Here is a 16673-nt window from a genome sequence, read left to right as displayed (position 1 = left end):
TTCAATGGAAATTGTATGACATTTACAAAGGGCCTTAGTCATATAGGAAGGTAATTTGACAAATTACCATTTTAATCATTTTTTTAAAATTTATTTTCATGTTTAAATAAATTGCTGTAAGTTGTCTTTGTGTGTACCTTCAGATGTCATGTTGTGATCGATCCAGAATAAACAGCAGTGACGTGCAATGCAGACGGCCAAGCACTTGGAGTATTTACTTTAACTTTAACACACTTTCTTGCTAAAACTATTTTTTTCCAGAGGGTATGGGGGGTGTACAGAATACTTGAGGAAATTCTGGAAGGGTGGAGGGGATTTTTGTGGTCAAAAAATGGAAATTCCGGAAAGGAGGGGAAGCCTACATGAAATTCCCTCCGTGGTGGAGGTATAGATGTTTTCTGGAACTACAATACACATTACCACTTAAGTTGCGGATACATTCCATGTGGAGGGCAGAGAATCCTCAGATTGCTCAGATTTTTGCCCATCCATACATGTATGTTCAGTCGCCATTTTTAACAAGCTACTGAGGGATCGCAGTAAAATAAATGACACTGTGTCTTCTGCAATGTGTCGCAAAGGGGTAGACGGCAGGTATATTTTGCAGGGTGCAGGGTGCAGGTTGCAGGTTGAAATTTAATTATAACTGAAAAACCGCTGGCATTAAAAATAATTAATAGCCTATATACTCGTCGGGGGTTCTTACATAAAGTAGTTCGCCTGTTTCACGTAGTGAAAACACGCTGTTATTAATATTTAGGCCTTCTTTGGCAATCTTCTAACTTGTTATGCCGTGTACAGAAACCAGAGACTTCGTACGCTTCCCAACATGTTTGTGATCGCACTTGGTTTGAGCGATGTTCTCATGTCCATCGAAAACACGATCGATCCGCTATAAGTACTTATCGATCGACACGCAGAGACTGGTGAAATCTCTTCAAAGCCATCTGGATGGCCGCTCCACAGATGTCTCCATCGATTCCAGATTTGGCTCGAGTCTTCCCTCAACAACAGAAGATTGCCATCACAAATGAAGCAAATAAATAAAGAAATGAAATAATATAAGATTTTAACCGACGGAATAAACTAGCACAAGCTCAGTGTGCTTTCATTTTGGTACTCACAGGGAAGAAACCAAATTCAGCAGATATTTCAGATGATATTTCAGATGTTTCTTCAAAAACAATAATTCATTGCAGGCTTAAAATCATTGAAATATACTCTCCTCCCATCGCTTCGGCCGGTTTGGCACTTAGGTGGAAGCCACCTTTCTGAGCGACTGTAAACAGCGTCATGTAACAGTCATGGTAATTCTACCAACTGTACGTTCTTTCAAGTGCCAGCGGTTTTCCAGTTATAATTACATTTCAACCTGCAACCTGCAACCTGCACCCTGCAAAATATACCTGCCGAGGGGTAGACACGCTGTGACAATACTGCTTTCAGTCATTTTGTCACTATGATTAGTTGCACAAATTCAAACCAGTTTGAATTCGTGCGACAGTTCGCAGCGACAAAGATTTTCACTTAACTTCTTCATGCCACACAAGGCAAATTGTTGCAGCGACTTGTCCCCGCGACGTGTCGCCTAGTGTGTCTCAGCTTTAAAATGGCCATCATCTATTTAACATACCACAAACCCCCGTGTGCCCATCAAATCTTTACTTCCACAGAAATTGAGAGAAATTAAAACACAAGTACTACACTGAATTCATATTCCACCACATTACAAATGGAAATCAATAAAGTGATGCGTAATTCTATGCAGATAACTGATAACTCGAGTCAAAAGTGAAAGTGATTATTTTGTTGTCTGATTTCCGTTGATCTTGTTTCTTTCTAATATTTTAAACTACTAAGTTGTAAACAGTAACTACGATTCGACTAAACATAAAGGGCTTGTTACTTTGGAGATAAAGAAAAGACCTGGCTTTACAATTAACATAAGACCTTCGATCAAAAGTTTAACTCACCTTGTCTCCCGAAACGTCTGAATTCATTGACGCGGAAAAGATTGAGTGAGAAGTAGGAACTCCAACTCACCTTATCACAGCTTAAGTTTTCACCAAACAAACGGCAGTTTACATCACGATAACGCACTGAGCAATCCTCTGAACTCTCAGCTGGTTTCCTAATAGCTGTAACAACCGCGTGTCTTTCTCTTGATGAATACCGTTTAATAACAAGAACACTTCGCCGACTACAGCTGACAACGTGGCACTATAAAACGATGTATGCGTATGTGCAAAACTGAACTATACTGGAATTGTTGGAATGGTGGACTGGATATTACAATAGCCCAAAACGCCAGCAAAATCTCAGGACATACAGAATTTCAGAGTTCACAGACGGCTGCATACGCTGCTCGCCAGAGGGAGAGTCCGAGAACGAGGCGGAATGTAATACGGACTCGTTCCCCGTTACGTCCGCGAGTTGTCTGACAAAATATCCTGCTGATTTCTACCGGAAGTTGCGGGGCATGCCGGGTTAAAAATTGGGGGAACTAGCTCCAGTCTCCATCATAAAAAAACACGCGCGGAAAAAATGGCGTCAATTTGTTTTCATTGTTCGCTATGTCGTCCGCCAGGGAAAAATAACCTTTTTTTCTCATACTGAAGCTTGAACTTTGGGCTTTAAATAGACTTTCTTATAATTTTAAAAGAGTAAAGTAGGTATACTACTCCCCAGCTTGAAGATAAATCGTTTAAATCACCAGCTCTGACAGAAGTTCGTTCGCGGCCCGGCGTCCTTGTTTCTAAATCAGTTAAGCCGACAACTTTGTTTGTGTTTGAGACCGACTGAGGTACACAGAAGCCTTACATTACTAACAAAATTTTAAAGAAGGTGATGCTAACACTGTGGTTTTGTTTGAGATAGTTAACTGCAATGTCGAACAAGAAGCGCGTGTTTACATTCCCCCGATAGGATTTTAATAACCCGCGCGAGGACTCGCAAACAGTTTCATCCATAAATGGCCTTGGAATCTAGCAGAAAGGTTTTGGCAGAATTGTATCTCTGAACAAAAGGGGGAAAAATATCACGTCTAATAACCCATAAAAATAATTTCGGAAGTTAAAGTGATACCTTGCGTGACCCCTATAAGCTACACCCTACAGCTACGATCATGTCATCACCAGATGCACAAAAAGTGTTTGAGGTCTGAGCAATACTACTGTTACCATGCCCAAGGTCTTTAGTTGTTCCGACTGCGAAAACAACTACCAAACAGGTCGTGGATTAAGGAAACATTTCCAAACCCACCCAAGCCACAAGCGCGAAGAAAACGTAAGAAACCCACCCCTGCAAGCTGCTGCTGCAGCAAATAATTTCCTGGACGTCCCGCACCACCACCGCTCTGCGAGGCTAAAGGAACTTTTGAAACTTTTAACACCAGATGAATTTTCAACTGTGGTTTTGTGTAGTATTTCCAGACATGTGTCAACTTCCTCATTTCTGTTATCAAGAAGTAAACTTACACAGGGCTCAGTTTCCGAAAGCAGGTTGCGAGGAGAACTGGAAGTACTTGTTGCGATGGTAGCCGAGTGTTACCCAGACTCGCTTCTTGATTCCTTGAAACAACAGCCAGTTTCTACCCTTTATTCCAAACCACAAGATGAAGGTATATTCCCGAATTATCACTCCAAGGAAAAACTTTTGACTCCAGCAAAATGCCGAGAATGGGTTCATTTTATTGACGATTTAAACATGCCTCAACATCAACAAGAAAAAGTTGAGCTGGTCGACTTTGTTATTTCACATAAGGATGGAGAGTTTTTTAAGAGGACACTCATGCCAGTCATTTTTAAGAAGAATTTCAATCATTTTGTCCAGTTTGCAGCCGAACTAATAAGTTATTTTGACATTGGCTACACTAAATATCAAAACATAGTCCGAAATCAGCTTGGTAAAGAACTAGAACATGTTTTCGGAATCAACATCATGGTACCAAAAGATGACATGTGTGAACAGCTAAAGGTACAAAAGGAGGCTCTGCAAGAAAGTTTGTCACTAACTTTTACTGAACACAATGGCGTTGTTGCAGCATACACAAACGTTAAAAACACTGTGGAATGGCTACTTAGCAAAAAAACTCTGCAGGAAACAATAGTGGTCCCTAAGGAAAAATTACTTGTTTATCACTACATTGATGCATTCCCATGGATGCAGTGGAGTAAGTTCTTTACTGGAGAAACAGCAATAAGAGTCAAATTAGTGGAGCCCCACAACCTGTTAAGCTCCATTGTTACAGTGTGTTCTTGGTTAGGGCCAGATAACTACAACCACGTAAGTAATCTTGGACTAGAAACCCTTCAACAGCTGTCCAGTTTGAAGTCAGTTTATCACCCAATTCTGAAGAAGAACATAGAAGTCATTGTGCGTGGTGTTACAGATGGCTGTCAGCAAAGATCACTTACAGGAAGTTCTTCTGCAAGCTCCACTTATCCAATTCCTGAGTCACCAGAACATCAAAAGCAACTTGGGGATATGAGAGTCATCTGTAATGAGCCTGTGTGGAAAGTAGAAATGACTGAGAAAGGAGAAGAACAGTACAAGACATGGTTGGGAAAGCGAGTAGATAATACTGAAAACAGGTTATTATTTGATTAATGGCACTTAACTGAAATAAATTAATAGAATTGCCTTTTTAGAAAGAATAACAGTAGGCCTTTCCAGTGTGAGCAAACATGAGCATCATTCACTTTTTAAAACTTGAGTCTTCCAAATACAAAACACAGGCATGAATGATAATATACATTCATATTATTATACGGTGCAACAGTTACATGTACACAGTACCCACACACCAATCAAAGGGAAAAACTGATGTGATTCAAAGTGGAAAACTTTATTAAGAGGTTTTGCACTACATGTACATGTATTCATTTTGGAAAGCACCCTTCTGTCAATTTAAATTAACAAAAATGTTTACTATCATTTATGGCAGACGAGAATATGCAAAGAAGCACCTTGGTCAAACTGGACATCCTAATGCTTCTCAACTTGACCTAGCAAATTTTTACCCAGCAATGATGCACCAAGCTACAAGAGCTACAGAAACTATTGTATGAAGAATTGGCCAAGTAGCTGATGCTCTCAGACAAAATAAAAAAAAATGGTTTTTAGAAGTACAGAAAGCTGCTCGAAAAGTTTGTTTAAGCAGTTATGATGTCACATTTGATGAAAATGGTGTTTTGGCCTTCTATGAAAAAGCAGAGGAACTCTTGAACAACTCTGGTTTCAGTCCTTCAGTCAGCGAAATATTGGTATGTTTTTGCCCTGGCCTGAAAAAAATTTTCCAATGGATTTTAAACACTCAGAGAGAATTAACCAGACAGGAGTATGAATGTTAAGCAAGAGTTCTGTTAGGATTTCAATTTATTTTAATTTTTGGCTCTGAAACTGTTACTGCCACTGTGAAAGAACTGGTTGCTTACACTGGGTTTTATGTCGAGAAGGCTCTTAAAGATGCTGCCTTGAGTGGACTCCCTTTGACCTTGCACAATTTTAATGACAGCATCATGGAAACCAAACACAAAGAAGCCAAGCAAGGTAACTACATTTACAGTGGTGGGCGAGCAGGTGAAACAGGAAAGATAGACTATCAAAAACGAGTACTGACCCAACAATTCTGTCATGAGTGGGCATCTGTTGAGAACCGAGAGAAGAAAGGGTGCAGCTACTCGTCAGACTCTAAAGTCCACAAAAAGGAAAATGAAGATGTACAAAAACATCTAAAGAAGAAGAAAATGGTATGAAATATATAAATGAATCTGTATAAATGTGAAAAACAAAATAGGTTTTCCCTCCATTCATTTTAAATAACTCCTACACTACTATATACACTGCATTTAAAAAAGGATGTTTCTCAAGGCTGTGGTCAAAGAAAAATTATCAGGAGCCCAGAAGTTCCTAACCATGGAATCCTTGGTGCCCAACACTTAAGCTTATATGAAAAAAGCATTTTTCCCTCTCACCTAAAGGCCAAAGTTAGTCACCTGTGGCACCCAGGCACTTCTAGTGGACAGCCCTGCTTCTTGTGTATGCTGCTGTTTAGTTGAATATCATGGACACATTCACAATGTTCATAATACCTGTGCTATTTTGTTTAAAACAGCACATTCCTTTTCACGACACTGAAAGAAAGTCAAGTCAAGATGAACCACCTTATGCTACCTATATATCACTAACTGCTCCTGAAATCGAGGTACCTGAAGGCATCATATAAAAGCACTAACATAACAAGTTCATCTGACACACCTAAGAGGTTACCAAAAAATGTCAGGAAATTTTGTTTTGACTTATTTTTAACAGTAAAATGATGTTTCGTAGTAACTAGAAACAAATGATCGATTTCAATGAACTGAGTTATGTGATAGTGATAGGAATTAGAGCACAGGTTAAAATCAGATCATATTAACTTACCTCTGTTAAGTATTTTAGATGAAAGACTCAAATAAAGATGCCGACGGTGGTATTTGTGTTCGTCCTCGGCCAAAAATCGACTCCACATTAACCCAACAGATGACTCAAAACTATCTTCAGGCAGCGAAAACGCATTTCCAGTCTTCCAACGTTGTAGAAATTACAGTCCAAACGGCCAAAGAATTTGCTTCAACATCCAACAGTGGCACGGTAAATAGCTCAACAAACTTGAACAGTATCAAATCAACAGTTCAAAGTCTTAACATCACAAGAGCCGATCCAAGAGTAACACACGAGTTATTTACCATGAAGTTAAACTCAAGCAAACCACAACAGTCGGACACATTTGTCATTGAACACCAAAGAGAAAAATCAGCCATCCTTCGAAGAAAATTCGTTATTCCATATGCAGTCGTACTAGGATTACACATAGATGACAGAAAAATTATTCTGGACACGTACCAAAGACCGCAAACATTTTGCAAAAAGAAAGACGAGTCCGGCCGACAGAGTTCGACAACATGGTCAGAATTCTCCAAAGGTTCCGAGACATGTACGTCTGGGTCAGATGAGAGGACTCGACTTGAAATTAACTTTCACCAGCCAAACAGACTCGTGAATACTTTAATTCACTCCGACACATATCTCCAGATGGCAGCCAACGGGGGATTACGAGAAAACTACCATCAGCAGAAGCAAGACATCACGGAGCCTGAGGCGTTCTTCCCCGTAGCCAAAAACCCCCAAACAGTACGCGCAGCACAGCTCGCCGTCTTAGAACTGCTTAAACAGCCAGAAGGAAGTGATGTGTCTTGGCTTATTTAAATGTTCGGTGGAATTCATCATCTTTTCAAGCAATCTTTACGCCAGAGTAGTCTTCATATCCCTGTTAGTCGCGTCGAGAAGGAAGAATGACCATTACACGGTAAGAGTTTTATCTTCTCCCGGAGCTTTGAACAACTTTATCCGCCGCTGTATTAGCATAAATAACATCTTTAACTTAATAAATCTGATTTCTTTAAACTGGCCTGGAGTATTGCAAAATTCTCAACAAGCGAAATAAAATAAATGCTGAGCTAAACACCATAAAAGCCGCCAGTGTTCAATCGCCATGTGTATTTCGTTTCGCGAAACGCTCTCGAATGAATGGACCGTTAAAGCTGTTTGCGAGTCGCGCGCTGATTGGTTGAAATTTGAAGACCTGTCCCTGTCAAACAGAGATCAGCAGGTTGCGTGACTTACCAAACTAATTTGAATTTTATGTCACGCGAGTTATTGAAAGATTTTTTTAAAAGAAATAGGTCCGCAATGCAAACATGTGTCTAGTGCAGGATTGTTTACATGCAAATCTTGTTATCCCCTGAGAAATTTCTTGTGATTAATGTAATCATGGGTTCTAAACATATGTTTGTATTTTGTTATTGTTCATTCCTATTATTGGGTTGAAAAGGTTTTTTTACAATAATAAGAAACCAGAAACTGCAAGGGACCGCATACGATAAACGCTGCCAACGTAGGATCTACAAGAGATCCGATCAGCCAAAAAATGTATGAAGACGAGCAATAGACTGCAAGAATTGGTGTCTCGAAAAGCAAAAGAATAAATGTGGCTGGACAAGGCCAGCTTAGACATTTAAACATTTAACCGCATGGCCAGTACCATGCTTAAAAAGCGCAGCGTATAAGCATGGTACTGGCCATGCGGTTGAATGTTTAAATGTTTAGGCTGGCCTTGTCCAACCACATTTATTCTTTTGCTTTTCGAGACACCAATCTTGACACTTTGTCTCCTTGCGCCCCGAAACATGTGATGTGGCAACGCGTGTCTCGGGGCGCAAGTGAGTTCAAAGTACGGAACTTGATATAGTGCACGGGTCATTTTGCAATTTATGTGCATTGGCTGTCGGGCTGGCGTTACATATCTTCGCTACACAGTGCTGACGAGCCCCAAGAAGGGCGAAACAGCTGTCCACTGTTGCGATCCTACTTTATCGGTTCTTGTCATGTTGGTGTCTCGAAACGTTTTTCACGTAGTATCAGCATTGCAGTCTATTGCTTCTCTTTTTACAATAGTTTGAAAAAACTATTTTAGTGTTGTTTGCTCCATGCAGGCGCAAGAAATGGTTTTATCAATAACAGCTCAAGGTCAATCATAATTGTTTATGTAAAGTGGAGTATCAGGTGTTTCTCTCTGCCACTTTTATGTTTCATTCCTTTTTTATTTCATCGTTATTTTCCCTCGCATCCACTAATTTTTTCCCAGCTGCCATAGCATGAATATGTCCCAAAATGAAAGTTAACATATATACATATGGAAACAGGTATGTCAGGATAGTTCTTAATTCCAAGTGGACCGCTGGGGTATAAGGTGTTTTTATACTTTGTTGCTTTTGTATTTCGTCGTTATTTTCCCTAGCCCCCAACTAATTTTTCCTGGGTGCCATAGCATGAATATGTCTCAACATGAACTAACATATATCATAAATATGGAAATAGGTTTGTCAGAAAAAAAGGCGAAGTACCAACATTAGGAAAAATTTCTGAGAAGCGCTTGAAGGGGTAAAATGGCAATTGGGATTTGCCCTTTTTTGGGCTGGGAAAATGGGATTTACTGTACTGGGACTGGGATTCGACCACTGGGAATGGGATGAACAATTTCGAAGATGGGAAAGGGATTGTTTTTGTTTTGTTTTGTTTTGTTTTTTTAGCGCTCCCCGACCCTATTTTTTGACACGGCTGCTTAATTGAGTCTATTCTTTTGAATAAAGAATTAAAATTCTGCATCATTAGACCTCAGTAGACGCATAGAATCATTACATTTTTCGTTTTGGCGTGCTAGCTACCAGGCTCCACGCGGTTTTACCGTTTAGCTCTGTCAGTTTGCACGTGGCGGGAAAGATAAAAATGGCCGCCAATTCGCGGACTATGATCATCGAAATCAACTATATTAACGCAAAAAATGCTGCAATACACACAGGAAACTGTAAATTTCCGTTAAACTTAAGCTGCAGCCCGAGAGAACTACAAAAGATGATTATGGAAAAGTGTGGAGTTGAGGATTCTGCTGCGAAGAGGGGGTTTGCGGACCAGGTAACCCTAAAAAAGCGCCTTTTGTATTGCGAACTAATGATCACATCGAAATGCTTAGAGAGAGTAAATCACGCTCCTTGCTCATCTGAGTGATTCACCGAGTGTCATCAAAAAGAAACAGCAAACATCGTGTTTGAGAGTTCATCGTCTTCAACCTGCACTGATTAAAGTGACGAGTACAGCAGCAGCAAAAGTGAGACAGTGAGTCTGACGAGGATTGTGCAGATTACACAAGTGGTTTCAATATGGTTATGCCAACAAGGGCTGGAAGACAAAGACTGCTCACCAGAACAATGAGAGATTTTCTTCAGTCCAGGTGACGGTATGTGTGTATCCAAACGACGTCAGTCCACACTTTTAAGTAATTACACATTTTAGTCTGCAAACAATCACTGGAGATGGGATTTTAGATTTGGTAACTGGGATTTGGCAGAAATTTGGGCTGGAAACTGGGATTTGGTACCCCCCTTCATGACCCTCTTCTCACTGATTCTACAGAGTGGAATACCAGCAATGGGGTTCACCTCACATTCACATGCTTATATAGCTAGAAAGTACGCCAATATTTTTGTTTCCAAACAAAATGATGATGATACTATTGTTACAAAGTTTATTGACGGGTCATTGATAACAGTATTTGTTGTCAATTGCCATTTAATGACCCGGAACTGCAAAAGCTGGTTAGCAGGCAGATTCACAGGCACTCTCATACCTGTAGATAGAAATCAAAGAATGAATGTAGATTTAATTACCCACAACCACCTACGAGGGCAACTGAAATACTTTATCTTTTGGAGAAAAATACACCTCGACATAACATAAAACAACACAAAGACACTTGGAAAACTAAATTAAATGATTTGAAAGCAGGTGAATGTGTAATATTTGAGGACCTGCTTCTGAAGTTAAATGTTACCGAAAGTAACTATAAATTGGCTATGAAATCAGCATTAAACTCTCCAACCACATTTTTGACACGACAACCAAATGAATTAAGGATTAATAATTATAATATTACTAGTCTTAAGGCGTGGAATAAATATGGATATCCAGTTTGTAGTCGCAGGGGCCGAGATCGATCTAAAACTGGAAAGCAGCTTTTAAAGTATATTAGTGCTTTCGCACTAGACACAAAAACAAACAAGCGTAGTTCAGCAACTTCCCTGACTACTGCTTTAAAAGGAGTGTGTAAAATACTGAAAGGGTAAGACCTTTACAACGTGATCAGTTCTGTGAATATCTCAAAAGCTCAAGGACAAGTTGAGATAACCAAATTCCAGTTTACCTGGAAATACTTGCAGAGAAAAAATCCAGAAGTTAACGTTGGGCTCATTTTAAGAAATACAAATAAATTAAAGACGTCATGAAACTATAAGAAAGTATTAAAACACAAGTTACTAATTTTGTAAGTTTGAAGCCACTCAAGTCTATGTGACCCTACATGCGGAGCGTTTTCTTGCATACGCTTTGTAAAAACAGATCAAAAAGGCACTGCTCGCAGGGTGCGTCTCTGTTCTTCGAAGACGAGCTCGCAATTTCTTTCTTCTTTTGGCTGTAAACTTTTCGAACAGATTTTCAAACGTTTTTAACGCTGGATTTTTCTCCATTGCTTGTGGGGGGAGCGACAAAGCCCGGGAGAATAGGGGGGGGGGGGGGGGAGGCGGGAGAGGAAAGGGCGGAAAGCGGGAGTTCTTAGAGAGCGGGAAGCGGGGGGGAAATGCAAAATACTGATTTTTGTCCTTCATTTACTCATTGACGCCTATGCCGGCCGTAACCGGCTATGGCCTTTGTTCGACTTCTGGTGTCATCACCTTTCACCAACATTGGCATCATCTATGCTCACATTCTGCAAGAGAAAAAGACCTTTCCAATGATACCCAGATCAGAGTGATCAGGTCAATGGAGCCTGAAATATGCACGAAAATACTGAGAAATTTGAGTGAAAAACTCGGAGCAAAATTTCCATCGACTACACTTGGCTACTCCATGGTAAGAATTGCCCGTCTCGATGAGGCTTTTTCTGGAATTTTTGAACTGAAAGCAAGCCCAGTAGAAGGTCAATCACTGCAGCAAAAAGATAAGAAAAGGAGAAAAAGGAAAGGCGGAAAAAATTTTAAAAAACCCGAAAAGTCTGAAGACGAAATTTTGATTTCTGAGTGCGCCCGAGCAAAAATGTCCTAAAACGCGATGTTGGTGGAAAGAAAGGCATGCTGTCATGTTGCAAATACATTTTTGAGTAGTGTGTAGCTAATTTGGCTCATTTCCAGGCTGAAAATGTCCAGAATGTTCCAAAAATGCGTTTTTGGCATAAAGCTCCGGGAGTCAATGCGTTAAGCGTTCAAATACTTCCAACTTGGAAGTATTTGAACGCCAAATGCAAGTCAAATATATAACATTTTGAGTTCTTGCTTTGAAAGCAAGAACTCAAAATGTTATATATTTGACTTGCAATTGGCGTCTTTTGAGACTTCTGGGCCGACGAGGAAACAAAAATTCACCCTTAGGCGAGAAAACCGAGGCTGACATCCAGTAAAAGTTGAAGCCCTTTGACGGTGCTTACATGTATTCAAGTTAGCACATACATATATTCTTAAACTCCTGTTGTTAAGTCCAGAACACAACCTTAATAACAAAACCAGCATTCCTAGAAATTCAATGTACACTTAGATAAGATAGAATGATCAAAGCAGTTAATACTTGATGGAGTGTTTCTCTTACTTTCAAGTTCACACTGTCAATTTCGTCCAGTACAGAAAAGAAAAAAAAAGCAATCAGTTTTGAGGTTTTCAGTTGATCGAAGGAGAGTGATACTTTATCTTGTCCATCCATTACACAGTTGTTCAGTTGCAAGCCCCTCTGAGGGACTAGTTTTAGGAAGGCATATCACGAATAGACAGTATCAAATGTGGTTGGCCAGGTATCGAAGTCTGGCATTTAATGGAGCTAAACTATTGGTTGCTATTAATTTCAGGTCTTTGCTGGGAACACTGACAGAAACACTGTAATCACACATTTCTCTTAGACCCCACATCGATGCTCGTTTCATCCGCTTTCATTCAAAGACCCACAATCATAATGAACCTTGCCTGAGAGTTGAACTGTATGGCTGCCGAAAAGGTAAGTTCAGTGCTGATAAGGAGCCTTCATTTCCCTTGTCTCGGAACTGACGACAAGCACTGAATTACTGTTAAATGAAATTAAATATTCATTGTCGTTTGATTTTATGTTTTCAAAGCCCTTAAAAAGGTCTCAATTTACTCCTGCACAAGTTGTTCTGTTTCTTTTTAAGATTTCTTTCGATTTCTTCTTCCTCCAGTGAAGAACTGTCTTATGTCTACGGGGTTGGAGGACGGTAGAATTCCTGATGAAAAAGCGTGAACTCTAGAATTATTTGTGTAATGCTGCAGCTGCATAGTGCGAGGAAAACCAATCAGATTTGATTCAGATACTCGGGCTTTTGCCAGAAGTATTCGGTTTCATCCTAAAGCTTGGGCTGGTCACATCTCGATGCGAGTAGAAATTTATGGTTGCAGAGAAGTTGAAACGATTGACGCCTTGTATTCTTCAGATTGTCTTTCTATCTCTACAGTAGAGGGTCACTATATTTCATGTAAAGCCATTCTATAGTATTGGGAGAATTTCGGCTCTCGGTTTTGACAGTATGGACCGAGCACAGCGCACAAAAAAGACCGTGGCCGATTTTCTCCCAGTACGGTCCCACCTGTTTAGTTCGTTTACAAGTGATTTATTACACTGATGAAAATGTTAAGGAAACTGAATTTCAAGCGCACAACTCTGATTGGGAACCGACTAGGCATATGCTCACGTTTCATGCTAAACAAAATAGAAGGGAAAGAGAGTTGAGGAAAAAGAAAAGGAATTGTTGTGTGAAAGCGGAAATCCTGCGAGATCATTCGGGAGAGTGACCGGTCTAACACTTACGAAATATTGGACCGGCAATGGAGCAATCTAACTGGTCGAATTTTGTTACAGGCACACCGAATTAAAAATTAATAATGGTTAATAATAAACAATTATTGTATTCGGTTTTTGTGATATCCAGAATAATCAAGGTCGAGGTAGGGGTTACCGAGACCTTGATTATTCTGGATATCACAAAAACCGAATACAATAATTGTTTTATTATACATTGAACGGAAAAAAAAATGGAAGTCATGTTTTTACTTCTTCACTGACGGCAAGCAACACAAAGCGCGCGAACTTGACATGATTACCCTTAGAAATCATGCACCGCGGTCAAACATGACATGATTACCCGTGACCTTGAGTGTCCTTGACATGACTATTGTATAATCTGTAGTTATGACGTCACAGGCGCTGATTTCGAAAATTCACTGTACGCTTTCGGCCAATCAGAAAAGAGATAGTGAGTTCAATGTATAATAATGTTACTTATTATCCGTTTTAGAGACTATTCCCTTATGTCATCTGAATTATGTTTATGTAACTGCTGTTCACAGCTCGTAGCTGTTTCCTTCCTCTGGGAATGGAGAGTGGCCATCTTCCCGACAACGCATTTTCAGCATCGACCATTCATGGCGATAATTATACTGCTCATTTATCCCGGCTAAACCGAATCTCAGTCGGAGATAAGGCCGGGGTCTAGTACCCACGCTCTAGCAACACAAACAAATGGCTGCAGGTATATTTTTTTTTTTGGGGGGGGGGGGGGGGGAACAACACCAAAGTGGCGACTCAGGGAAGGAATGACGCTGACCAGTGGGTAACAAGTTACAGTTTGTCCTACGGCGTGAATGGATCGCATTGGGCCGGGTACCGACTCGTTGATGGTCATATTAAGGTACATGTACACCTAACAACTGATCTAAATTGGTTTAATTTTAGTCTTTAGACGGGACCTGAAGGATACCAAAGGTATAGAACTTGTTTTACCATGATCCCTCTTTTTCTTATCCAGCTTTTCATTGTTCTCTTTCGTTTGTAAACTTGATAACCATCCGGGTAAGGAGGAAAACCAGACTCGAAATGGTAGCAGTAATCCTAACAAGCCAGACTCGACTTAGTTAACAGTTATGAAAAAGGTTAGGTATTTTGCACAGGCTGCTCTCTGCATTACAGGCTGGCGAACACAAATAAGCTAATTGGAAAGTGACTTCAGATAACTATTTTTCACTGCTTTATTCATATAACAGACAAAGGTATTTCCTCTAGAAACAAAAGGGTATGTGGCTGCAATTAGGTTGATTGAAGTGTTATGAATATGTCAGGTGTTTGGAGGTAACATAGACCGCAATACCCCAGTTATCATTCTCCTCACTCGCCAATTCAAGCCAAGTACCTTAGGTTTCATCCCAAGACTTGGTCAGGGTTTCTTTGCTTGAGAGCAGAGGTTTACGGGTGTCTAGAAGGTAAATATATCTTATAAATAGATAGTCAAATTGTGAGTTTTTATTAAAATCTCATTTGTGATGGCCTTATTTGTGAGCGACTTATTAACGGGCTGGGGCCCGTTTCTCGAAGGTCCCGAAATGTTTGCGCACCCGGAAAGCCGTAACAAAATCTCAAACCTTATGATTACAGACCAGCTTTATTATCATGTTCTTAATATGAACAGAGGTTCTCTTCATACAAGAAGTTTCGGGCGCAAACACCTCTCTGTTTTTAGATACAGTTTAATTAAAAATGGCTTTGCGGGCCCGAAAAGTTTTCGTGACTTTCGAGAAACGGGCCCCTGATCACTTGGGCTTATCGCCAGTCTAGCCCAAATCCAGCAATTCCTTTGGAGGTAAATCCGTTGGGTTGTATTTGGATAACGGAGGGAGATATAAGGAAAGGTTTCTTATTGGAAGGACTTCTGCCTTTGAGATTTGTGGGCGGGGGGGGGGGGGGGGTGGGGATTCTGCGATGGTGTGGAAAGAGATACTGCGATTATTATCAGAATTCCAGGACACAAAACGCGGAAAATTCACGACTAAATTTTTCGAGATTGCCGCATATTATAAGTGGTTTTTTAATTCTTTATATAAGAAGAACCAACAATAACTTATAGTGTTGGACGGCCTCTAGTAATCTGGTAATAGTGATTTTCATTATTAGACATTGAATTCATCAACTCTATTTTGTCAGCTCCTGATTATTTATTAATTCCAGATATTTTGTCACCTGTGGAGGGCGGTAGCATAGCTAAGAGGTTATTCAGTACCTGTCAGATAATGTTGGCCGATGGCGACGTGTAAAACGCGCAAAAATCCACAGAAGAGGCCCAGGGAGTATTAAAAGATATCTGAAAACGAAAATGATCGAAATAAGCACGATAAGTAAGGGAAAGACATGATTTTAGCAAAGGATGAAAAGCTCCATTTATTGTTAACGTTCACAACTTAATTAATGCAAATTATGATCTAAGTTCTTTGCTGCTATATATAGTGAAGCAGTTATTGAATTCAGTTTTTCATGATATCCAGAACAATCAAATTCTTGGTATCAGCCTCAGCCTGTTACCAACCTCAGCCTTTGTCCTCGGCTGAATACACTTACCTCTCCTTGATTATTCTGGATAACACGACAAACGTCATCCAATGAATGCTTATCGTCCATCTGTCTCCAACTTTCCAGAACCAAATGATGCCTTAACCTCGCTCGGAGAATAAGAAAGAAGTCTTCTCTTTAGATGCAAGAGACGATCTTATTTACACAATTTCTGGATCGAAGCAAGCAAGTGATATGTGAAATACCATATATTTGGACTGCGGAAAAAACATTGCCAGGATTGGATTGCCAGTTACTGCGCCCTTTTGCTTATGACAATTACATTTTTGTTTAGGCTCTCATTGCTCTATGCCAATTGGAATTGAAGATGGCCGCATTCAAGACAGTGCCATGACGACGTCATCTATTGCTAACAACAACCACGCTGCAAATCTCGCCCGTTTGAACCTTGTAGCCGCTTCAGGTAAAGTAGGCGCCTGGTGTGCCAAGGTGAATAACGTCAACCAATGGCTGCAGCTTGATCTTGGAACTCCCACGACCGTTACCAAAGTGGCAACACAAGGAAGACAAGATAGTTCCAATTAGATAACCAGTTATTCCCTGTCTTACAGCCTTGCAGGTTCTTTCTGGGTTCAGTACACAGTGCGGGGTAGAAAGAAGGTAACCAACTGATTTTGGCTTTCAATTCA

The 16673-nt window shown here is 40.2% G+C and overlaps 2 protein-coding genes and 1 pseudogene across 4 annotated transcripts in view; 2 read left to right on the top strand and 1 right to left on the bottom strand.

Annotated features, from left to right (window-relative positions):
* The window catches only part of LOC145500339 (uncharacterized), a 29215-nt pseudogene extending 26407 nt beyond the window's left edge, over positions 1-2808 (bottom strand). Inside the window, exons 1-2 of the transcript XR_014051048.1 lie at positions 2284-2808; positions 2044-2123 (exon numbers count right to left, since the gene is read on the bottom strand). The product of XR_014051048.1 is annotated as an uncharacterized LOC145500339 (transcript). The remainder of the gene's footprint in view (positions 1-2043; positions 2124-2283) is intronic.
* The window catches only part of LOC145500349 (uncharacterized), a 64884-nt gene extending 48504 nt beyond the window's left edge, over positions 1-16380 (top strand). Inside the window, exons 11-13 of one of the 2 annotated variants that reach the window (XM_081479864.1) lie at positions 14239-14335; positions 14763-14903; positions 16319-16380. In XM_081479864.1, coding sequence (XP_081335990.1) covers positions 14239-14335; positions 14763-14876 — 211 coding nt within the window. In that variant the 3' untranslated portion in view covers positions 14877-14903; positions 16319-16380. Of the gene's footprint in view, positions 1-14238; positions 14336-14762; positions 14984-16318 lie in introns of those variants that run through there. The other variant, XM_081479863.1, reaches the window with a different exon arrangement.
* Positions 3163-5614, top strand: LOC145500371 (uncharacterized). Its single transcript, XM_081479885.1, has 2 exons — positions 3163-4592; positions 4946-5614. Exons 1-2 carry the CDS (start codon positions 3181-3183, stop codon positions 5067-5069), a joined length of 1536 nt encoding a protein of 511 aa, XP_081336011.1. The 5' UTR covers positions 3163-3180; the 3' UTR covers positions 5070-5614.
* Positions 16381-16673: the final 293 nt, after the last annotated feature.

The sequence above is a fragment of the Orbicella franksi genome, chromosome 10, assembly GCF_964199315.1.
Source record: "Orbicella franksi chromosome 10, jaOrbFran1.1, whole genome shotgun sequence".
NCBI lineage: Eukaryota > Metazoa > Cnidaria > Anthozoa > Scleractinia > Merulinidae > Orbicella > Orbicella franksi.
This window is presented reverse-complemented; position numbering and strand designations above follow the sequence as displayed.